Genomic DNA, 26,280 nt, shown 5'->3' on the forward strand with positions numbered 1-26,280 from the left:
GCTACAACAGCTTTTTCAAGAAAGTTGGGGTTAAAATACCTGGTATGACATCATATTTAATACAAATTAAGGCCTTTTTCAAGAGCCTCTTGATATATTTGAAGACCCCACTGCATCTTCAGTGTCTAACCAGGTACATTGGGGTCATCAACTGTATTTATATCAGGGCCAGCTTTAGTCTTAGCTTTAGTGCAGGGGCCTTACTTTCATATAAACTGAACTAATGTTAATATTTTGTTGTAATAAAAATATTACTGTAATGTATTTTTTTTTCAAAGTATTTGTCATTTTTAACCAATAACAGTGAAATTAGTTCCTACTTCCCATACTGCAGCCACCCATACAGGCTACATATCTGGGGTTCTCATGCTGTCTATCATTGAATCTGATACTAATATGCTGTGTCATGATTAATTAAAAACATACACAGGAAACAGGCCTTTTGGTTTGATTCTCAGGCAGGAAAAAATGCATTTTAGTTGGAAAGCTGACATAGAAAACTGCAGATTCAATCAGGTCTGGATTGCTGAGTATGAGTTTATCATGCATTTTATTTCCTAACAACAGCTGACAGGTAGATTTCTGTAAATTGAATCAAAACTATCAGGAATATTGATCTTTTGGGGGGCTGATTTAATAGCTGTGGAGATTAAAAAACAAAAGATACCCTAAAAGCCACAAAATCTTTTATCCTCTGCACATTTTCTATATTTAGTTATCTTTTGGGGGCCAGATGAGAAACTATGGGGGGTCTGATATGGTCCATGGACTGCGAGTTGATGATCTCTGGTCTAACGCAGTGGTTCTCAACTGATCGGACGCAGTGTTAATTTTGGCAGCTATTTTTAATTTTAGTCTTAGTTTCAGTCTTTAAATGAAATGCCTTTTAGTTTGAGTCACATTTTAGTCATCTCTCTTCTTTTTAATTTTAGTGTAGTTTTAGATAAGGAAAACTCAAAAGATTTTAGTCTAGTTTTAGTCCATAAAAAGACCTCACATTTAAGTCTTTACTTTTGGTCCAAGTATTTATTTTCTTGCCTAAATTTGGTAACAAATCATGGTAGCGTGTTCTCTGCACACTGCCAAACCTGGAGACCCTGCACTCTATTGCTGAGAGGCAGAATAGCTACAGATTAATTGTTTTTTGACATGTTTACCCACAGTGGAGAAATATAATGGATTTTGAATGTCTGACGAAAACTACATTACATTTTAGTCTAGTTTTAGTCATCTTGATGAAAACTAAACTTAGTTTATGTCAGTTTAAGTCATCAAAGATCTATTTTTGTTAGTCAGTCTAGTTTTTGTCATGGAAAAAAAGGCTGTGGACAAACATTTTTAGTCATAGTTTTAATTGACTGAATTAACACTGGTCGGACATCAGGACCCACCACCACCTCCTTAAGAGAAATTGTGACCCAAATTTTTGAACATTTTCAACCACCCAAATTTATGTAATAAAGAATTTGGCAGTTTGGACCCAAGGTGGAATATACACAATCGAAGAGGCAGGCCAAAATAACATTTTTTTTTAAAAGAACATCATTAAAGTAGAAAAAGCATGCATGCATTTAATTTTACCCCATTTTCCAAAGACACCATGGAAATTTGCTAATTTCATAAGGAATTTTATCAATATCTTGGAAAAACCTGCTTGTTATCCAAAGAACATGAGATAAATAAGTTGAAATCATGAGGCAAACACTGAAATTTACTTATCATAGGAAAACCTATAGAAAACATGTATGTATGTGCCCTTAGTGCTTTCATACAATAGACATTTTGCTGGATTTTCTTCCGTGGCACACATTTCACGGCCCACTTCAAAGAGCTTCGTGACCCCATTTTGGGTCCCGACCCAGCAGTAGAGAACCACTGGTCTAGAAAATCGGAGAGTATTTGTAATTGTTATATGCTGAACTTAAAAGACTCTGAGCTAGTATTATACTGGGGAAAAGCTTTCAAAAAAAATTCTGTCAAATGTTTAAAAAATATCGGCCCCAGCCTCAGCTCCAACACCTTCTCCTCCAACCACTTCTCAGATAACTTGCATTGGCCTATCAACACCAGCTGCAACGCCAGACTTTATTATTTCTCATCGCTGATCGATACCCAGAAAGAAGAATTAAAATGTTATAGAACTCATGCTGTCTTCACATTACAGCCACTGGTGCACTTTCATCAGTATGGCTTCAACAGTTTGTTTTGACTAGAAAAGACCATACTGGGGTGCCAGCCCTGTGCCTTGGCACGCAAGGATATATGCACCTGTATGAATGCGCTATGCCGTATGCCAAATTAGCCTGTCATCAGTGGGAATTCTTTAATCTATCTTCAAGCACACACAGGCAGTGGTGCTGCTGGTGGAAATGGACACAAACCCTCAATGCATTTACTACAACAGTGCACTTAGTACATAGCACTGTCTTCATGCTGTAATTAAAGCAATACCTTAGCTATGTTTAATACACCAGGATATGGCATTAGCGCCCATTCCTATTTGTTGATATATCTTTGGGCAACTGTTGTAGACCATGCAGAACAGACTGTCCTAAAACTGCCATTGGAGACTTCGGCCATGCTAGACTTTCTGTGACTGACACCCAGTAGAAGTTTGAGCTAATTGCTGATGAGAAGAAAGAACCAAAGTATGCAACAAAGTATACTTTGACATTCATTCACTGTTTAATGGTAAACATGAAGATCAATCCTAAAAGCTTGTGAGTCAACAGATCAAACCTCTATGACAAAGACTTTGTGATGGAGTTGAAAGCTGTGTACAAAGCCAATCAGCTAACATTGATTATGAAAACTTTTATCAAGTGTACTTCAAAGGTGAAAATGAACTTCAAAACATTTCAGATCCATGGTCTGAATCTTAAGATATTATCTTCAGTGCAGACTGACAGTTTGTTGTTCAGGCTTAAAGGTATTTAATAACTTTATTTGCTAAAATCATTTAATTATTGGAATAATTATTTGATCTTCTGATAAACTAAGAAGTCATCTGCTCTTCCTTTTGTGACTCATCTCTGCATATCAGCATAATCAAACAGCAATCTTTTGGATGGGTATCTTTAAAAAAAGTACAGCCAAGTGCTGGAAAAGCAGTGGGACTCCTTTCAGACAACTTTTTGCAAGCTCACATCACTTGGAGCAGCAAATTAGGACAAAATCTGACCAGAGGACTAGCATGTAGTACACTTATTGAATGACTCAACTCCAAGCTAATACATAAAAGAAAACAGTAGCATTTTTTGTCTTGTGAGAGGGAATTTGACACTGAAACAATGCCAGTTTCTTACTACACCCTCTTTTCTTGAGTAGTTTAGGTCAGCGGTGCATCATTAAAGCATTTTGAGATCCATCTGGCCTTGGAGCACCAACCGCCTCAGCTGGAGATCTGGAGAGCCAAACCCCAATCTGTCTCTTCCTCTTTGTTCTTTATTTATCTGTCCTCTTTCTTCCATCTCCTCTTCAGACCCCAGACCAGCTTTCTTTGCCTACATTCTCAGCCATCTCCTTCTCTTTATCCTTTCTCACTTAACTGCTTCCTATCCTTTTCTCCCTCCAATGGCTTTAGATTCCCTCAATGCACAAGAACATCTGTCATCATTTGCTGGAGTATCTCAAGCCCATGGCCATTGTATCACAATCTGCAGGCATCAGAAGGATAATTAGCTCTACACCGTTTACGTAGAATATTCTATAGCCTTCAAGAAAATATTCATTTGTGGGCAGTAGGTAGTGTTTACAATAATTGCATCCATTTATAACAGCGGAAATGGACTGTGCTATGAATACAATGAGGAATTTAACACGTAAGCCATTTTTGCAACTGAAGTTAATTACATATTTTCTTCTTGGCCTATTTTCATAAAAAGCTGGGATTTGTACATTTATGGTATGCCATGTTTTCTTAATTTGGAACATTATGGCTGTTACATAACCAAGCCATGTATGTATGGTTTCTATTCAGAGACACAAAGAGAGCCCTGCATCCTCTCCACGTTCGTTCCCTCTCCACTCATCGAGTTAATGACCACACTAATCAGGCTTTCATCCCTCACTGAAGACGTTAAACCAACATGAGCTTGATCATGCCAGCTGAACAGGCCGTTATAGAGTCCAGATTAGACAGTAACATCATGTTAAACCATTAAACATCATGACAACTCCAGCAAGCTTGAGAGCAGTGAGGTAGGAAACTAGAGCATACTGAATGGAGGTGTATGGCATGCTGATCAGTGTTGATCCAGTGTCAGTTATAATCCCGTTACGTAATAGCACAGAGATCAGAATACATGGAGACAGACCTGCATATGTAGGTAAAAGTCTGTTACTATCAGCTCTCTGTCAGCTGTTTCTATTTCGTTACAAAGATTTAAGGCTCTCTAACAGGATGTGATGCTGAAGACAACTTCTGAAAACTAGCCATTTTAAAGGGGGGGCATGTTGCAACACTCTTGTCCGGTAACATCAGCCATTCTTACTTTAATGTCGGTGTAAATCAGACAAAATATGTACAATATATGGACAAAAGTATTTGGCCTCACCTGCTATTCATTGAATGGAGGTGTTTCAATTAGACCTGTTGCCTCAGGTGTATAAAATCAAGCACCTAGCAATACAGTCTGCATTTGCAAACATTTGTGATACAAAATGGGTCATTCCGAAGAGCTCAGTGACTTCAAATGTGGTGCTGAAATGGACGTCATGTTTGCAGTAAGACGGTTTGTGAAATTTCATTCCTGCTGGATATGCCACATCAACTCTAAGTGATATTATCAGAAAGTGGAAGCATTTAGGAACAGCAGCAACTCAGCCACAAAGCAGAAGACCACATAAAACACAGAGTGGGGCAAACAACTCTTGGGACGCAAGGATGTGTAATAGTTGCCAATGCTCTGATAATTCCATAGCTGAAGAGTTCTGACGTTCCACTGGCATTAATGTAAGCACAAAAACTGGGTGGTGGGAGCTTCATGGAACGGGTTTCCATAGCTGAGTAGCATCAAAGCATCTAATGCAAAATGTTGGTGTAAAGCACTCCGACACTGGATGTGGAGCAGTGGAAACGTGTTTTGTGGAGCAACAAATCATGCTTCTCTGTTGGGCAGTCAGATGGGGGAGTGTGGGTTTGGCAGGCCGACCTGGTTGACTTTATTGTGCCAACTGTGAAGTTTGGTTAAGGAGGGATGATGGTATGGGACTGTTTTTCAGGTTTGGGCTAGGTCCCTTATCTCCAGTGAAGGCCAATCTTAATGCTTCAATATATCAAGACATTTTGGACAATGCTATGCTTCCAACTTTGTGGCAACAGTTTGGGGAAGGCCCTTTTCTGTTCCAAGATGACTGTGCCCCAGTGCACAAAGCAAGGACTATAAAGACATGGTTTGATGAGTTTGGTGTGGAAGAACTTGATTGGCCTGCATGGAGCCCTGACCTCAACCCCACTGAACATCTTTGGGATGAAGTGGAACAGAGATGGCAAGCCAGGCTTTCTTGCCCCACAACAGTCCCTGACCTCAAAAATGCTTCACTGGTCAGGCATCATACGAAAAACCACGACCCAAATTTCGATCACACAAATTTGATTCATAAGAAATTTAGCATTTTGAACGTACATGGAACAAACCACGACTGAACAAAGAGGCAAGACAAAACAAAAATGTTTGTAGAGCACACAGATACAGAAGAGCATGTGTACCTTTGATTTTTACTCCATTTTCCAAAGATAAATTGGAAATGATGGTAATTTCTTTATGATTATACTAATTGTCTTGGAAAAAACAGCTTTGTCATCCCAAGAAAAGAAGATAAATAAGGTACAATCTAGATAAAACCACTGAAATTTTATTTTTTATTTATTTAACCTTTATCTAACCAGGAGAAAACCTCACTGAGATTAAAAATCTCTTTTTCAAGAGTGTCCTGGCCAAGACAGCAGCAATGAACACAGTTTCAGACATACATAAAAACAGCCATACAACATAATACAAGATATGTAGTCCATATGCAAAAAAAAACACAAGAATTTAAGCAGCAGCTATTTACCAGAATCAGCCAGAATTAATCAAAACATTTGCATCCAGATGTGTCTGCTTTCAACCTTCTCTTCAAAGTGTCCAATGAGATCAGTTCATTGAGTTTCAACTCTTTGTAAATCATTCCAGGCAGAGGGAGCAGCAAATTTAAATGCCTTTCTTCCTAGTTCAGTTCTGACCTTTGGGACGGACAGCAAGTAAAGATCCTGGGAACGAAGATTATAAGATCCGGCACTCTTCTGAATGATGTAGGTCTGAAGGTAGGAGGGTAGAAGGCAAAGAATAACCTTGTAGACAAGACTGTGCCAGTGTTTTAGTCTACGTATAGACAATGAAGACCATCCCACACAATCATACAACAAACAGTGATGAGTGAGGGATTTGAAGTTAGTTATGAACCTCAGAGCTCCATGATACACTGTGTCTAGAGCATGTAAACTCTGAGACGAAGCATGCATGTACAAAACATCACCATAGTTCAACACTGATATAAAAGTGGCACTAACAAGTTTCTTTTTGTATATAATATAATATAATGTAATATATAATATAATTGTTATTACAGGAAAATAAACAGAATAGAAAGTACTGATGTACTTAATGTCTGCTTAGGGCTTCTGTACATCATAGACTTTTTTTTTTTTTTTTTTTTATACAGGCACACTTTTGCAACCCACTGGCAACAGCTCAACCCACCAGTTCAGAGCCACTGCTCTACAGTATGAATGGGTACAAATTCCCACAAAATGCTCCAAACTCTTGTGGAAAGCCTTCCACGAAGAGAGAAGGCTATTATAGCTGCAAAAGGGGACCGACTCCATGTTAAAGGGCATGTATTTGAATACAATGATATTACAGTCCCTGTTGGAGTAATGGTCAGGTGGCTGAATACTTTTGTCTATATAGTGTACCTGTTAGTGTGTATTTGCAGAGAAACATACGGGTAACGCGTTTAAAAGTTTGAAAAACAATGTTTCAGTGCAGGAAGAGCAGGAGAAAGTAAAGTCATTAGGTCTCCAGCAGACTTTGCAGCCTTGACACCGTAATATTTCATGCCACTCACAGTCATGCATGAGAAAGGTTTCTATTTCAGCTCAGAGATATGAGAGAGACAGGTGGGGTTATTAAGCCTCTCAGGGCAGACATAATAATGACGTCTGTGCTTCCGAGGTTTACACCTGCCTATTCTACTGCTGGACTTGTGCCTCTAGAGACTGAGCTCTTCATTTGAATTCACCTGGTAACATCCAACATGGTATATTGCACTTTTCATCATCATAATGAGGATAATTACGTGGTGTGCTGCCTCTTGACAACAGGTTTTTAACATTAAAATCAATAAATTAAGGAATGCTCAACAGAGCTCCATTCTCTTTCGGGTGGAAAATGTCTAATCAGATGAAAACATCTGCAGAGTCTTTAACCTTCTGTTACTCCTGCTGTTGTTGCATTCTGATATACTCCTGTCACCAGTCAGTCAAATCAAATGGTCTTTAAAGCTCTCTAATGTGCCACATTTTCCCAACTGTTTAATAAATCCTACAGTTTGATTTGAAGGAAACTCCCTCGTGGCCAAGTTCTGATGAAACTGCTGCTATACTATAACTACATACGAGCTAAACGCTACACCGGCGGCAGCCATTGCTGTCAGCTCCCAGTTCAACTAAACGCTGTGCCTCGTTTGCCTCAAATGACACTGATTGGTCAGGTCCATTCTCAGACCTGGCACAGTCGTTTCAGATTGGAGCTTTGTAAGATGGATTTACCTCATGACTGACTGCTTTGTGAGGTTACATGATTTAACCTCTGAAAAAAATTTAAAACCTCTGAAAAATAGAGAAATGAAGATTAAAAAAAAAAAAAAAAACAGAACAAATGAAGGCTTGGAAAATGTCAGATAATTTGTACTTAGCCCGGCGTTAGCCTTCAGCTTGGTCCTAATGCAAGCAGTGAATGAGGGGCTACTGACACTTCATATTCCGTTAATAGTCCGTCATTACCATGATGACCCTCATGTGCCTGATAAGACCCGTTGTGTTAAAACTCAGTGAGTTTTTATCTCCCTTTGGAAATGTTGCTGAGCATGTTTTACAAACACAGTTGTGTTATTCTCCAATGAAACACCCAAAGACTCCCACACAAGTAAAGTAAAGCCTAGTCAAGTCATTTTTAGACTGTGATTTCGTCTCGGTGCAGCAGGGGCTTAATGTCCTAGAGGCTCTCGGCTAACGATGGGCCACGCACCATGATGCCACCTAATGTTCAGAATATATAGTCTTGTGAGGGAGTCAACGAATGCCTTCATTTTCAGTGGATTTTATTGGTTAATATTAGTTATTGGAATAATATAATACGTAGCAAATATTTGCAATATCAGACAATAATTTGTCGTTATAAATAATTGTCAGGTATCCCTAGTTAACACAATATTTTATAGCAGAATTAGGAGAGGTCTGTTCTTTTTGGACAACGGGGCTTCTAATAGCATTAATCCACAACACCACAATCTCCTCTTTTTAAAGTTTTCTTTTTCAGATGGGGCTCTGCAGAAGAACAGCCTGAGTTTGTCTCTGAACTGGTTGGTACCTGCAGTGGAAGATACAATTCTCATATTAGGCTGTCTGCATCATTACTATATTTTAATGCCAATTCTTTTATGCATTTTTTACTTGAAAACAACTGCATGGAGCTTTTTTGTGTTGATTTTGGTGCCTTATGTGGCCATGGCACGACCTTTCAAAAGTCAGTTTGACAAGCCTTTTAACAGATGCTCTCGGGCTGATGGATTAGTTTGCTTTTGCAGATCATAAGGAGGCACAAGTCCTAATTTCAGTCTGTTACCCGACTCTCCCACAAGGAACTTTAAGTAGAGTTTTAATTAAGTATCTTCTCTTGTAAAAGAGTGTTTCTATATCATCAGATGACCAACTGTCTCTTCTGACAGCACTGAGAGCAGACCATGCCTCTCTCTGGTGTAGCGGTAAAATTCATTGATCTTTTCTCATGAGCTCATGAAGGAATTACTGATTAGAAAAATTATTATTCAAGACCGCAACTGGATGTCATATGTCAGAAAATGTAGAACATGAAGCAACAGCAAGAACAAGAGGAGCACTGCACAGTAAGAAACACATTTGATGGCATGTATGAGAAAGAAAAGAAATATTAGCATCTCTCTTTTTGACATATTTTCTTCCTGATGTTTCGGGAAAATCCCCTCCATCATATGCTGATGTGCAGTAAATGCTGCCATGGTTACCAAGTGATTTTGCATAATTATGCAGATCAGTTTCCAAATAGTCAACAGATGGATGAAGAATTTTATCTTTCAATCTGTATCACCAACTGCATGATGGTGCAGTGGAAAGTGCTGTTAACTAACAGCAAGAATACCCACACATGTGTAGGTTCTCTGTGGATACTCTGGTTTCCTCCCACAGACCAAAAACATGCTGATTAGGTTACATAGGAAAAGTTGAAAGACTCAGACTTTGATTTTTTTTCATCACCAGGTACTTCAGCAACCTGCTTCACTGGAAAGCTACACAACAGCACGGCAACACCTGGGATGTGAAATTGCCATGGGATGCCCCATCTCCCCGATCCTATTCATGTTAGCCTCTGAGATAAGCCTCAAAAGAGCCAGGCAGGTAGAAACTACATGGATGATGTGACAAGCATCCTTCAGATGGCTTCTCAATAACATTGACGAGCTGCTTATATGGGCAAGAATAAGAATCAAGGCTGCAGAATCAAGAAGTCTATCAGTTAGCAAAGGAGTGCCACATGTCAGGAACACCATCACCTTGATAGGAGAGCCCCTGAGATGCCTGAGGATGAAGTTCCCTGCTGACTTGTCCAACAGGCACACGGGTAAGCTCGCAAAAGAACAACCTACCGAGGATCTGGCAACGATAAACAAAAAGACCTGCCTGTGAAATGCAAATGCAAGCTTAGCAAGCCATTTCATCTGAAAGTGGTTGGGCCAGAACATACAGGAGTCCCCCATGAAACCCATCAATATATTTTCAGCCGATTCAGATGCAAAATTTGAGTCACATGACTCACTTAAGAGTTGTGCCAACTTTCAGCCTGATCATTTGTCATTTGCTGTGCAGTGTAAAGAGAAAAACAGTCAACCACTGATAAAAGATGCTATTGACAGGTCAGATAGATTTCCTGCCTGTTTGATATTTTGGTCGTATGACTGCATACACTCCCACATTGAGAGAAGAACCACGAGAAGAATCCCCAACTTTGGGGCATTCTCCTTGTAAACTGTTGAATTGCATCTTAAATCACCATGAAAACAGCAGGCATGCCTATTTAATGTGCCTCCCCCAATTAAGGGAATAAATGAGCACAAAGTAGGCCGACCTGCAGACCTTTAGCTGCTAGCTGTGTTTGCTGCTGATGCTGCTTATGTGTGAAAGAGAGAGATGTTGAGAGCAGTTATGTTGCTGTTTGTATCTATTTGGAGAGTGTAAATGAGGTAATAGATATGATACCAACCCCCGTGTATGAGACTTTTCAAAGGAAACTCCACTGACATTTGTTACAGTCTGTCCCAACTTCACTTAGGCTGTGTATGACCGTCGGCCCACACAGTGTAAACACATATAAGACTATCTCAAAAAATGTTAATGTCGAGTATAAGCCAATTTTTTATCCCCGGTTTACTTCAAAAAGTTAAACTTCCATAAATTTTGGATTCATCTCATACAAAGTAAAGACATTAAAGGATCTCCTCAAGGAGTGGACTGAGGCTGGAGTCAGTGTATTAAACGTCAACACATATGGACAGGTCCAGGAAATGGAATTGTGTCGTCCTCCTAGTATCAAGCCAGTTGAAAAACAGACAACTTTAAAAGTGTCTCACCTAAGCCAAGAAGAAAAAAGAACTGGCGCATTGCTCAGTGGTCCAAAGCCATGTTTTCCGATGAAAGTAAATTTCAAATTTCACTTGGAAATCAAGGTCTCAGAGTCTAGAGCAGGATCAGAGAGGCATAGAATCCAAGGTGCTTGGTATCCAGTTTTTTCAGTTTCCACAGTCAGTGATGGTTTGAGGTGCCATATCATCTGCTGGTGTTGGTCAATTGTGCTTTATCAAGTCCAGAGTCATCGCTGTCATCCATCTACCATGAGATTTTAGAGCCTTTCATGCTTCCATCTGCTGAGAAGCTTTATGGCAAAAACTACCAGAAACTGGTTTGCTGACCATGGTTTAAGTGCACTTGAATGGCCAGCCAAACGGCCTGACCTGAACCCCATAAAGCATCTCTGAGGAATTACCAAGATGAAGATGAGAGATGCCAGACTCAACAATACAGATGAGCTGAAGGCTGCTATCAAAGCAACCTAGGCTCCATAACACCCCAGCAGTGCCACAGACTGATTGGCACCAGCAGACCCAACAGGCCACAAGTGGAGAGCACAAGCTAAGGTAGCCCGTGCCATCAGTGCAACATCAAGAGATGATGAGTTAAGTCCAGAATATTTGTACCAGCCTGGGCTGGGGATGACGCCAAACAGTTCTGGTCAAAAACCTCTAAGAAAAACATAAGACCATGACGGTGGAGGAGGTCACCAGGCTGAAAAAGGAGCCTTATCCCAGGAAACAATAATTCATCAAAGAACAGATGTACTAAATTGCCCGTAAGTGGGATTTGTCTGTGTTTGTTAAATCTGTGATTAATTGGTGATCAGCCGAGGGTATACCCTGCCTCTTGCACGACGACAGCTGGCATTGCTGCCCCCCGCCCACGATCAAGTTTGAACAGGATAGGCAGTATAGATCATAGTTGGATGGATGGATGGAGGGAGGGATATCTTCTACCACACAGTACGAGGGTTTATATCCACTGTGATGATTATTTGCTGTATGTTTGAATATTTAAGTGTGTAAACAAGGGGAATGCTGAAGTTTATCTCCAAGGGATTCAGCTTTTTCAATTATGTTAATCCTCCATGGAACAATGATAAAAAAGCTGATTCTTAAGGAAACTTGTTAAATTGTTAAAACATTTCCTGTTTGATATTCAGTAAGCACAATTTCTGCAAAGTTTTGAGCTTTACGTTGTTGAAAGGGATCTTTACTATTGATACCATGAACTCTTGTTTTTGTGGACAAAAATGCATAAAACCCTCATTTTCAATACAAACAATAAACTAAAAAGTCTTTCCCAGTTCTATTGGGCATTTTCTTTTGTAACATTTTCTTCTCTTCCTGTCTGGATTCCTTCACTCAGCTTCAGAAACATGGCATAAATCATTCACAGGTTGATGCCCACCACCTGTATACCAATCCTGGCACTCTTTCTCTACCTCTCTCTCACTCACACAGGCTTCCATAAAAGCCTGGATGCAGTATCGAACATGCCTGCGTGTGTCCACTTACAGACAGAAAGGCAGCAGAGACAGCAGGGTCTCCTTGGTGGGGCGGGCTGTGAACTCCGGCAGTGTCTGGATCACTTTGTTCATCACCATGCGAAGGTAGCCCTGCAGCTGCTTCCTCCTTTCCTCCACAAACTTTGCATCCTATAGCAAGAGACACAGAGAGAGAGAAAATGTAGATATGTATAAATCGAACTGAGAACAGCGGCAGTGGAAGCTGAAAAATTATACTTTATCAGGTACATTAAAGCAGCCACGGTGGGTATGTTTATATCAATAGTGCATTCCATGACAATGTCTAATATATAATTTCAATGCATAAAAAAGAGTAACCTTATTTTGCACTTTCCTGAAGCTTTAGAATAGTTTTAAGCCATGTCTTTGGAATTTTCATTCAAAAATCTCCCTTGTAGATGAACTCCTATTAGTGACATTATCAGATGCAACAGGCAGTTGTTTTCTGCAAAAAGCTGTAAAATATACCGGATACTACTTAGTAAACACCACCAGCAGACAGACACAGTTAGAAGCCAGCTGGTGGAGCATTAAGTGCCCAAAGAGCTGGATATTTTCGCTACAGAAGTTGTTAAAGACCAAAGCAGAGCAATAAAAAGTGAATGTTGAGAATAATTTCTCATTAATGTGGATCCTACTGCTGTTTCAACTGAAATAATCACAAAATTCTTCACACATAACAAAGTAAAAAGCCATTGTGCACACTAAAAATAGGGTACAGTAACCGAGTGCTTTCAGGAATGCAACAGAAGGTGGTGTGGTGATTCCACCTCTGACTTCTTCCCAGTTGATTCTGAGGTGTGGCAGGGTTGCGTCTTAGCCCCTACGCTCTTAAGCACCTGTACGGACTTGATAATCGGGTGAGCAACAAGGGAGGCAAATTGTGGAGAGTCATTTGGTGATGTCCAGATCGTTGATCTGGACTTTACTAATCATGTTGTGATCCTTGCAGTGACTGTGAATGTCCTTGTGGGGGCTCTTAACTTGCTGACTGAGGAGGCTGAAACATTGGGAATGTCTGTCAAAGATCCAGGCTTTTGGGGATTCCTCAAAAGCTGCCATTGAATCTGTGTCTGTTAATGGTGAGAATGTGGAAGTTGTTGAGCAGTTCACCTATCTTGGCAGAGTAATCCATCAATCTGCTGACTGAAGGGTTGAGATCAACCGCAGACTTGGACTCACATGGGGCGATGGATTTGCTGAACAAGACAATGTGGCGTTCCCAGGATCTGAGCATGCGGAGGAAGTCTGTCTTTCTATCCTTAGTCCTTCCGGTTTTACTATACTTTTGTAGGCCTGGTTGTTGACTGATAGCCAAAGGCGCCAGCTGGACTCCTCTGTGACAACTTCTTTTTGGTGTATCTTTTGGTATCATTCGCAAGACCATGTGTCTAACACTGATGTGGTTAGGAGACCAGGCATGGGAAGGGTCAAGGGGGAATACAGCAGCTGTGCTTTTACAACCACCTGGTACGCTTTCCCAGGCATGATCCTGCTCACCACATACTGGATGCCCAGGACCTGATGGGTTGGTCCAGACTCTGAGGGTAGCCGGGGGCAGCGCAGAAGAAACCTGGAGAGATGGGACATGGGCCTGGATGGCCTCCTGATGCCCATCAGGCAGCCAGAGCAGTACAGGACCAAGGTTGACGCAGTGAAGTGCCAAACCGGTGCATGCACCTGGCACCTGAGAGTTACTTTTATTGATAATCATAACAGACAGCTTGTGAGAGGGTATTTCCTTACCTTTCTGCCTGAAAATAGTTGACTATTAAAACCCCTGGGGAACATTTAAAGCAACATTATGTTAAAATTTAGTTTGACGCTCTCTGAGTGCAGCTTTACTGTCATAAAACACATAAAGTGCTATTAAACCTCCACTTCATACACAATGTGTGTTTGCTAATTAACCAAGCTGATTTTGGAAAGCAGCTGCATAAAAAGCCAAGACTAAAGGAAAAAAGAAATATAATATTATTCAAGACTTTAACACAACAGTTTGGTAAGGTTGACTCCCAGATTCTCCAGTCTTCTTCACAGTGGTTTTAGAGTCAGATATTTAAGCAGGATGACTGACGTGTATCCAGATAGAGCTGCACAGACTGACGGAGGAGGTTGGGTCTCATAAACACACGTGGCCTCAAGGCAAAAGGTTTCATACTGTGATTCAAAGATGTGCGACTCTGGAGGGATTATTTCTTGTTTTTCTGCCAGGATCAAACATCACACAGATGTTCACTGTGATTTTTCCCTCTGAGCTTTCCTTCACTCACTTCAAATAACATCTGTTTGCAGTAAAATCAACAACTTTAATATGTCCATAATGTAGCCAGTGACCAGAAATCCAAATACCACATATCTCACTAGAAATAATGCTAATCATCAATGAAAGTAAGCATTTTTAAGATAAACACTGTCCTCAATATCTGGGTTAATCCTTTCAGTTTGTTGATGCTGAATAAATCCAACCATCTCTGAGCATTCAGACTTCCCTCTCTAGGAAACTATGAAGGCAGAGGCATAAAGCCACATGGCCAGTGCTAGCATGGCTAATCCTTGTCCAGCAAGGCTCAGAACAAAGCCTGGGCAAAGCTTGTTATTGTTATGGAAAAAACAGCCAACAAGGAGGGTTATATTTTCCAGATTCTTCACTAACATTTGATCTGAAATCACTGAACCCAAATTAATTTCTAGAAATACAAATAACATCCATATTTTAAATGAGATACAGTAGGAGGCAAGCATCATGTAAAAACACTTTAACTATGAGAGGAAGCCAGTGGTATTGTGCAGTAGTATGTGGAGTATGCACACTAATTTTTTAGTCTCCTACTTCTAAACCTCCACAGCTGCATCATTCAGTATGCTGCATTAGTTTTCCAAGGAAGACATGACTCACCTCCCTCTGCCTCTAACTGGCTAGTTCTTGTTTCGCCTTCATACAATTGTTGGGGAAGAATATTTGTTAAGCCAATCAGAGGTGGATGTGGGCAGGTCATATAGGGCAGGCAGCAGTCCATTGCTGAATGTTTGTTTTGCACGAATATTAAATGTTAGGTTATACAGAGTATACAGTACACACTTCTGCAGGCACCACTTCACCACTGGAGTAAACTGTAGACTCTATAAAACACAGACATAGCCTCAGTGAAGTAGTAGAGGCAGATGTTAAACCTCTGGGCAGCTATTGTGTTCCTGCCAGTCAACTTAGTCCACAACTACTTAAGCATTTTCATGCATTACTCAGGTCTTCTATTTTAAATATATGATTAACAAGGAAGAGCCCCTTTATGTCATCAATTTCTTATTACCTTTGCCAAGGAGGTTATGTAATCGGCAGGGTTTGTTTGTATGTTAGTTTGTTAGCAACATAACTCAAAAAGTTCTGGATGGATTTGGGTGAAATTTTCAGGAAATGTCAGATGGCATAAGAAAGAACTGATTAGATTTTGGGAGTGATCCGGATCACCGTCTGGATCCAGGAATTTTTTTAAAGGATTCTGTACTTTTGGGAGATAGGGCTTATGGCAGAGGTCTGCGCTCTCTGAGTGCTTTTCTAGTTTCCATTGGTATTCAAGGCAGAAAATCAAGACAGGATTGTCTCTCTGCTCTCAATCATCACAACACAAGTATAGATATGAATATGTCATATAAAGGACCCCATGGATGGACCAAAAGGAAAAGGAGCTATTAATAGTAATGCCTGAAGAGCACATGGTGTCAAGATAGCACGTTTCATTATCAGGTTTAGCATGATGCATTTCTGCCAGCCAACCAAGAAACTTCCCCCTATTGTAAAGGTTGGTTGCAGTGACATGATCCAATCTTTTGGCCAGAACAAAAACCACAAATACATCTCCTTCTGCCAGCTTTTACACCACATAAACACCATTTTAATGCTGTCTTGGGATTTCTGCTTTTGCTTTAGTGTTCATATAAGGGTGCTTTCACACGGATTCAAACATTCTTGAGTATGTTTGCAGGATTAGTTTGGTTTGTTTGCGCTGATGTGAAAACTGACCACCAAACTCTGGTGCAGACCAAACAACTGGGACGAGACCATTTGCGAAGGTGGGTCTGGGTCCGCTTCCATTCACACTCTGTTGCGGTTCATTTGTGGTTTAAACGTGAACATACGTTGATCTGGCCTAACTCAGGAAACAGTGAGCTTTGTTTCATTAAATCAGCTACCATAGCCAGGGGAATATGTGTTAAAAACACAAGGCAGAGCTGAAGGAGCTTCTAAAACAAATCACACAAGTGCTATTTTTTTCTCTCCCTCTCATCAGGCTGCTGTCTCTGAGAAATATCACAAGGGTAATGGACATCAATCGTTTCCAACAAAAACCTTTACCTGGATTTAAATTTATTGGTATACCTTTGGATATAAAACTTGATCCAAGATTAATTAAGGGAAGTACACTCCACTCCCTCTGCCCCTCTGACACACACAAATGAGGGACGCAAATGATGTAATTTTTGACGTTATCACACTGGTTAAGATCATCTTAATAGAAAGTATTAAACAAAATTCACTCCTCATGCTTTTTATTCATGTAACTATTTTTTCAAGATTCATTGGTGACTCAGAACTACTTATTTCAAATGTATTTATCTCAGTTTGAAGTTTCAGAGTTGTCTTCCAGTACAGGCGTATTTACAAACTGCATAAACATGACCACTCAGAGGGCATTTTTACTCTTTCATTGCAGATATTGGTCCACTTATCAATCCCCCTTGTAAACATGGACTGACGTTGATGTCAGATGCAACAATCTAAGAAATTGGTCACTGATTCAGATCAGATCCATCGAACTAGAGCTGTTAAAATGCCTTAATACATGTGTTTCACAAGAAGGTGCCCAGTATGAGCACCAAGTGAGCAGTAAGAGGCCAAAATGAGAGTGAGAGACTATGAGTGATGGCAGGTGGACCTCAGTCATCATCAGAAGGTTTCTACACAGCAAATTCCCAGAGTGAAAAAATTGGGAGTTAAACAAAAAAGAGAGAAAGAGTTAGATTTTCAGAGTACATTCACGCACTTAGACTCCAGCTATGGTTTAGTGATACTCCTGAGCAGTGTTAGAAAAAGTAGTTCATTCACACGGTGTTGAGAGCAGTGAATCAACACTGTTCCTGAGTTCATTCCCAACAGCTTTGTTGCCACGCCCCTACTGCCACTTTAAATCTAGGGAGTAGAGTTTTCCCATCATGCATTGTGTGTTTAGATGTATTTTAGATGTTTTTAGATGTATTTATATGTGTTTAGATGTTGCCTGTTGTACAGTTACTATTGCTGTTTTTCATTTGCTCATGTTTCTGGTGAATTGTTGTTGATTTGATGTTAGATACATCTGCACCATGAGTGACACTGTCTACTGAGTTATACACTTCCCACACATGGCAAGGGTTGGTTTGTTGAAAAGGACCACAAGCTGTCTATCACTTTGCTCATCCTGATGAGAGCATAGCAGCTTAGCTGCAATGACCAATGAAAATTGGTAGGTTTTAGTGGCGTGGTAGATTTTCATCTGGTGGTGTTTATAATTGTCTGAAATATAACCTCCACACAAGAAAATAAATCTGTAAAATATTAACTACAAACACTGAGAATGAGTGCATATAACTCAAGATGGGAGTCAATTTTACTCTTAGTGAGAGTAGTATTTTAACTCCCATAAGAGTTTATTTTAACTCCTGATAAGAGTTAAGAATCAACTCCCAGCAAAGAGTTACTTTAACTCGGCTCTAGAGTTTATCCGATGGTCTCACATGTACACTCAGATTGAGTTGATTTTAACTCTCACAGAGTTTATTCCAGTGACCTGAATTTGCTGTGTACATACACTCGGTATGATACCTACACTCTACAAATACATATCTGTTTCCATGGGTTAACTGATTTGCCTGCTATGGAGGCAAAAGAGTACAGGGTCCAATGTTTAGGTTTTTTCCTACTTGCACTTCTGGGCAAGTGCTTCCCAAATCTACTTGCCCCATCTCAAGTCTTACTTGCCCTGTCTAGGAGGTACTTTTTCTGGCTGTCAAGTGCATACATTTTGCTCACAACATACTTAGAACTAAAATCTGTTGCCTGTCGACTGTAGAAAGCAATACACAACACTTCTTTCTTAAGAAAACTGTATTTATTAGCTATGTGTTAGCCCACTGAAAACTATATTTAACTTTGTACAGATCAGTGCAATGTGAAAGCTGCGCCAGGTTGTTTTCCGAAGAAATTCAAACTCAGGAGTTTCATATTTACAATACTTATAGGTAGTCATACAAACTCAGAAATATTTTTTTCGTAACTGATGAAACAAACTATTCTCAGAGGAAAATGAGGTCAGCAAAACACTGACACTAGAGAGGTGGCAGGGTCTGCTACATATGCACCAAGTATAAAATAGTGCTTTTCTTCTGTTTCTATTTTGTTTATCCATCATGAAAATGAAGACATTTTGCCGACATGTGAAAATCAACCAATGTCTTCCCCAAAACTACATAGTGTCCCCTTTAAAGTGCTATTTCACAGTTCCACCCTGTAACTGTAACAGTTAGACCAGTGGTACTCAACCTTGATTTACCAAAGAGCTGCATTGTCTAAAAAATACTTTAGCGAGAGCCACAATACAAACCGGGAATGTAAGGTAGATAATAGGTTAATTAATCTTAGGTGAAATGAAATAAAACAGTGAATTGGTGGGTAATTATGAGGTTAATGGGATACAAATGTCTGTATAATGTCAGATGAAACAATATGTTAATGATTTTTTTTTTTTTAATTTTATTTATCACTGACAGGCTGAAACCTTGTATCTCAATTTTTCATGATTTTAATTTGTTTTTATAAATCAGTGCTATCGGTCACCCTTTATATCTGTCAGTGGTTTTAACCAATTTTAAATCAATAAAATATGTCAAAAGATACATTTTTTCATTCCCTGAAAAGTGGTTATTTTGGAGATACCAGTCTTTGGCCCAACACCAGCATTATAGAAGTTCCACCTGGCATAAAGTTTTTTTTTAAAGATATTAGAATGTGCTGAGTTTGAGCTCTGAGATGCTTTTGAAAGAAAATGATGAATTATGGTCGGCTATTTCGGTATTTATTTCTCACACTGGGGCATTTACTCTAGTTCTGTGGCTTTATTAACATAAAAGGGATACTTTCAAATTTTTCTACACTCATTATTAATCCTTTGGTAAAAGGGGGAGGGGCCTCATGTTGGTCTTTGCCCTGGGCCTCCAAATGACTAAAACCAGCCCTGCCTCACATCTGCAGCTCTCCAGAAACGTTGTTTCACCCTGCTTCATTTTGGAGCTTTGGTTTTATATTTCTGCTCTTTTGACAATAATTATGATCATTAGTGCATTAAAGATCAAATAAAACACCCACGTTTGGACAACTTTCACTAGATATCACGTTATCTCCATGTGTGATTCGTGAGCCGTGTGTGTTATGCTCGTTGATACCTTAAAAAAAAACAAAAGGGACCTTAAATATGGGACCTAATGGGTTTTCCTTTGTCACTGGAGCCTCTACAGGTGAACAATAGACAAACTACAGCTTTTTGCGCTTTTAGGAAAAGGGATGAGTCTGGTGTATGTACATGACAATACTTTTGGTTTTACAATAAACCCATCTTCAACTTTCTAAAATGTTGTTGCAAGCAGTAATGCTAACCCATCTGTGTATACTTTTCTATGAATCCTGATAACGCTGTGTGCAACAACAGGTGCAAATGTAGTGGGAATGATTCCCCAAATGCATATTCAGTAAAAACAGAAATGCATCAGCATCACAAGCTTCTGTAGATGAATTGCAGGAAAAGTGTCCAGAGAGAAATTTTAAACCAGAGAGCAGAAAGAGGTTCACTGTCACCCCAAGTGGTGGGCTGGTGCAGGAGGCAGCTGTAGAGGAGGGTAACTCCACTGTGCTGCATGCTGGGTAAAATAGACACGCTAGGAGCAGCTAAATCTGATGTGTCAGATGAGACTGTGCATGCCAGCGTGGGTTTCATGCTATGTCAACACAATAAGGGACACCGTGGCTGCTTTCATGGATGTCAGGGCAGTAATAACACTAATGGACATCATGACAGATTCATCCTCTTGTGGAGACAGAGGAGGAAGGAGAAGGCCAGGTGCTGTCTCTTTGTTTGCTGAGAGGATGGAGAGGGGAACTACTGTGGCATACTGATGCAGGTACAAGACAGATTCTTCCCTCTTGTATCTGTCTGCTTAAATCCACACTTCCAGCTTCCTCCTCTCTCTCTCCTCCTGTACCGACACATGAGCTAGGCTTTGATAGATAAGACATTTCCGTATGCATGCTTATCTTCAGTGCATGTTTGCCTTGTGGTTATGTGTATGAAACGTACCTCAGTATGCGATTATGAAATGGTCATGTAACGGCAGACAGAGAAACTGGATGCTCACACATATACAGTGCACATACACAGTAGAGCTAAATGTCACTTCTAAGAGGAGACAGATAAGCAGAGAGGGGAGCTGTCAATGGAAGAGAAGCGCAAAGAAGTCACAAATGTGTCAAGGTTTCCACAACTGCTCAGTGAATTTGCTGCCAGCTTTGCCATTCATGTCTGTGGAGGAAAAATCTCAGAAAAGCACGTCTGAGGAACTAATGTTGCCTGGCAACAACAAAAAAAGTGAAAAGTAGCTACACCCTGCAGGGACATTTTTTCTCTCAACAGGAAATCAATGCTCCTGACCAGCGCTTTGATGCTGCTTGTAATTACTGCATTCTTACTATGATACATGTTCCTGCTGTAGCTTTAAGCACCCTCATTTGTAGAGACAATGGTTAAGGGAAGCCCAGTGATGAAAATCTCTTGCCAAACTTGCTGGTTACATAATACGTCTGTCTGGGCAGTTTATAAACTTAGAACAGGCAGACTGCATGAAAAAGGAAGATTTTTGGCTTCACAGATTGAGGTTGAGACACAAAATTGCAAAGTATCACAATTTTTACTGGATAATAAAAAAATGTTTCTTTTTTTCTATGATCTATTATTGTGGCTTCATATCCACTTATAAAACAGCATGCGCCTAGAGCAGCCAATAAGGAGATGATGCATGCCTTGTTACAAAGGTTACACATTAAAGATTTAATTCCATGTTATCATCCATCAGTTTGTCCATGTAAGCAATGCAGTCCTGCAATGCAATCCTTTTCTCATCTCCGTCGCTCATGTTGAAATGAGAGGTAGATGGCATCAGAAGTGTAGACCTGAAATATTTTTACATTTTTTTTCCACTTCCCAAAGTAAGAGAGCTTGGTCGCTTGCTTTACAAAGTAGTGATAGTTGCACTGTGAAAATATCTGTGTTTGAAATGTCATCCTCTGACTTGTTAACCTCACAATGTAGATGGTTTGGGCTGTTTTCATGTTTGTCATCAGGCAGATCAGTCTCGCAAAGCTCCAATCTGAAGAGATTGTGCAAGCTGCTAAGGAGTAATTATGGAGAACTAGAGTAATCGGCTTTTTATCATCAGTATACTGCATGATTTTATGGTAGTGTGTCTCTAGGAAATTTTGCATTTAATTCTCACTCTGTCCTTGGATTTGACTGAGTTTTTTTTTTTTTTTTCACATCATCTTTAAAGACAAAAAAAGATTCTGATTTTCATCTTCAGTGACTCATTTTATTTTGAATATTGTGACTCCGTTTGACTCTGACTGGTCTCAACATGATTTATATCCACCAACAAGCTCCGCCGTTCATATACTTTGACAGCAACCGCCTGCCAAGCTCAGGTACATGCCTACCTCATTTTGTCTTGCTGCTCTGATTCGCCTTTAATGTAATGCGACAAGAGTGTTCGTCCAATCACGTTTCAAAATTCCTGCCCTTCCCGAACACTTTGTATGGGAGTTTTCCCACATTGATCTGAAATATATCCTATGCAGTGGTTACTTAAAACAGTCTATCTCATTGGTTCCCAACCTGGGGTCTAGGACCCCCCAGGGGGTGCACCAAAGATCTTAGGCAGGGCGCGAGGCTTTGTCTGCTCAAAGGCTGCCAAAATTAGATCTGAAAATATTGACTAAAACCATGATAAAGTAGTTATTAAGTAGTTTATACAAAGGTCTTTTGATAAGAAAAGCACGCATAGGCCTTTTTTAGGGTTTTATCAGTGAAACAATTAAAATCTATGTTGATTTTTGATGGAAGTGTGTCACTTTTTTTAATCTCTTTGGTCCTGTGGGGAGCTTTGCTTTTCTTAGGTACATGTAGGGAGGGCACCAAAAGAAACAAAGGAAAACAGTCGGGAAACACTGGTATATCTGACATGTCAGGTTAAAAATAATTGACTACTGTTTTGGTTTAGGAGAAGAAATCCACAATCGATACAAGTATCATGATACTTACAGAATCAGAATATAAATAGAACCAGCACCAAAGAATTGTGATAGAATCATTTTGTGATTACGACAAATCATCCGATCCCTATCAAACATGCTGAAAAACAAGGCAGTCTCCCAGGTTATCACCTCAAACACAAAAATTAACCTCAGAGCTGATTTGAATCAGTACAACCCTTATATCTAACAAGAACACGCCACAAAGGCACTTGCTGAAAGCCAAAAAAGGTCAAGACTTTTTCCACCATGTCAGCCCACGCTGGACCAAGACAAGGCTGAACATGCTGTTCTCTCCATGCTGTGTTTAAATACACACCAAACTGCGGGTCCAGGCCATGCATAAAACATCACACACCATTCAGGAATGCTTCTACAAGACCTCCACAATGTCTCTTTGTCATAATTAAAAGCCTAAAACATGCATATTGCATAATATGTGAACACAACATGCTAAGGCTGGTTAATAATTCACTTTGTAGTTTGTGATTAATTAATAAGGGCGGCCTTGGCTCTGTCTTTGTATGCAGATGGGGCGACTGCCAAATGGGAACAGCAGTTGTTTAAGTGCCATTATTTTCTGTTGTAATCACCTCTTAGGGCTTATATAATGATACTGTAATCACAACAATGAATCCATGACGTTTTTTTTTTACTGTAATTCTATGGAACAAACACATGGTATCTAAGAAAGCATTAATTAATGATTGTTTGTATCTCCGCTCAGCTCCTACTGTGAAAATGTCATCCTGTTTAAGTAAGCCTTTCAGTGTAATTTAATTTTTCATTATACTGTTAGCATATGATGATATGGTTTTAATTATTAGGAAAGTAAGCTTTCTGCTTTAGATAAAATGAAGAAGGCGGAGATAAATATAAAATGGACAAGTCTTTGTGTTTGAACACAAGTCTGATCCTGTGTGGGAAGGAAACAAACCCAAAAGCCCAGTGTCAGATTAAACAAGCAAGATAAAGCTTGTTAATTTGTAAGATTTCAAGGAGCTGCCCGGCAGATTTCTTTGTAACCAGTGGATAAAGCCAAGCTTATTGTTTGTCCTTTTGTGGCCTTTGTTTTAGATGACTGGCTGCTGGCTGTAGCCGTTTCCACCGCAGCTCTGCCTAATCCTGCCTTCCTGTGCTGTGATGGTGTGATACCGCTATGTTGTGATGGGCTATGAAAGCCAGTGAGTCACCCAGGAGATGGCTGTCTATGCCTGTGTGTAACCAAACATCAATGTCAGCTTAGAATTTAAACTAAGGGTGCAACAATGGATCAGCTGAACATTAGTATCAGTGGATATCAGTGGCTGGCATTGGCCCGTCAGTAAACTATGCACTGATGTTAGTATCTTATATGTTTCTGTCGTGTTGCATCAGTTAAATGCTGGCAAGCTCATATACTTGACTGTTGGCTCATAGATGAGGCTTCTTATTCTGTAGACAAAGTCATCTGTTAGGCAGTCTTGTTTGTCATGGTCAAACATGAAGAAAACATTATCATTCTGGGAGTCTTACGTTGCATCTGAGAAAGATCAGCAACATGCAGTCTGTGAGTCATGTTCCACTGACAATTCAAAGAATAAGAACCACTATCAACAATTCAAATACATGTAATCACAGAGCTCAAGAATTAGAAAGAAGTAAAGAAAAAACAGCATTGGAACCAGCAATCAGTTGTTTTAAACATTGGTATCAATCACCAGTTTTAATCTTACAATAAGTTTGATATTTTTACCAAAGTACGCGTTTTCTTAAACCTTGACCTGTGGTTGTGATCAGTCACAGTCTAGTCAGTTTAAGGGAAAAGATTGTGACTCTTGTTCAACATGACGTTATACAAAGGACATACACATCAGGTTCCTGTACTCTTAAGCCCAGTACAGTCCAAAGATTTGTGATGCAGCAAGTCCAGAGTATCGCAGGGGACAGTTGCAGCCATCTAAATTGAGCCATCATAGCTTGAATCAAGCTAGCTGATGCTATTACCTGCGATTCAGTTCATCAAATTGCAACAGACAGTTGTTGGATGTATAATCAGATACATGGAATTCCTATTTTGATAGGCTATAAAATGAAAGCCAACAATCATGCTTTTTTAACTTTTCATATGGAAACTTCAGCCTGATATACAGCACCACATCTGGTCTTCAACCAACCAGAGACAGCTCATGTCACTTCTCTGTTCATTTTTCGAACCCAGCTTCCAGTTCCAGCTTGCATCAGTTTCAAAACTCTAATCATTGCTCAGAAAGCCATAACTAAAACTGCTCTTGTTAACCTGGAATACCTCATCCAGGTCTACACTCCTTCTCGCCCGCCAAGCTCAGTCAGTGAAAAGTGCCTGGTACTTCCATTACATCAGGCTCCTAAGTCACTAGCTTGACTCTTCTCCTCTGTTGTCTCTCGATGGTGGAAGGAATTGCCCAACTCAGTTTGATCCACAGAGACCCTCTCTACTTTTAGGAAAAGCTAAGGGCCCAGCGGTTTATAGAGAACACTATGCTGTTCTCAGTGGTAGAATGAGTCCCCCAAATATAGTTGGCTCACACTGTCCTGCTCTTTGTGAGTGACCCCAGCACTTGGTACTTTGGTCATTATTTGTTGGTGAAGACAATTTAGTTGATGGTGATGATAAAAGGTCTGACATTAATGATTGGTTGTTTAAATTTTGTTGTTTATCACTTTAAAATTAAACACAGCTTCTATACACCATGTGCATAGCCTCTAACACTGCATGGCAGCACCTGTGTTCGATTGGACTTGAGGCACTTCGTGGCACTTACTGATATTGTTTCTTCCTGACAAGATCTTTGCTTGTGTTGCTCCTACTCTCAGATGGATTTTGCTTTGGACAAAAGCGTCTGCTAAATGTGAATGTAACAGAGTAAACACTCTAGTGTTGTTGCCAGAATTCCACATATTGGTTTGCTTCTTCATTATTCCTCTTGGTCTCAGGGCGAAGTTGTGTTTCTGGTTGCCGACATGACTGTAAGCTGTAAAAGTATATAACATCTATTTGGTTACACTTATTGGTCTGAACACTCTCATTGGCTTTTGCAAGATTAGTCAGAGCCTCTGCAACCTAAAACCATGAGTATCAAGCATATTTGACATTTACTATTTAAGACTGGGGGGTCTCTGACTTGAGATTAGGAGTTGTAAAAAATCATATCACCACAGACTCGTGGAAGTCCAGGAAAACTGAGGAAACGAGTACCTGCCACACCATTTATGGGTAGGATAAGGAATAAGCTGTTATGGAAAAAATAGAGCCAAGCTGAAGCCTTAGATTTTTCTGACAGATTTAAGAGGGTTTTTATATTCTAATCTTTCTCTAAAATCAAAAACTGAGTCTAAATTTAATGGTGGCACTGATAATGTTGGATTCTGTTTTGTCTACTATGGCCTTTTTTCATCCCCCTGAGGAGAGACGTGTTA

At 39.9% G+C, this 26,280-nt stretch overlaps 1 protein-coding gene across 3 annotated transcripts in view; it reads right to left on the reverse strand.

The window, feature by feature from the left end:
- snx29 (sorting nexin 29) overlaps positions 1-26,280 on the reverse strand; it is a 257,459-nt gene that overhangs the window by 14,962 nt on the left and 216,217 nt on the right. For all 3 annotated transcript variants that reach the window (XR_005993473.1, XM_041815460.1, XM_041815459.1), the window contains exon 20: positions 12,445-12,584. Coding sequence is in view for 2 of the 3 variants with exons in the window: in XM_041815460.1 (XP_041671394.1) it covers positions 12,445-12,584 (140 nt within the window). In the remaining variant the exon portion in view is untranslated. The remainder of the gene's footprint in view (positions 1-12,444; positions 12,585-26,280) is intronic.

This window comes from Cheilinus undulatus, linkage group 20 (genome assembly GCF_018320785.1).
Source record: "Cheilinus undulatus linkage group 20, ASM1832078v1, whole genome shotgun sequence".
Classification (NCBI taxonomy): Eukaryota; Metazoa; Chordata; class Actinopteri; order Labriformes; family Labridae; genus Cheilinus; species Cheilinus undulatus.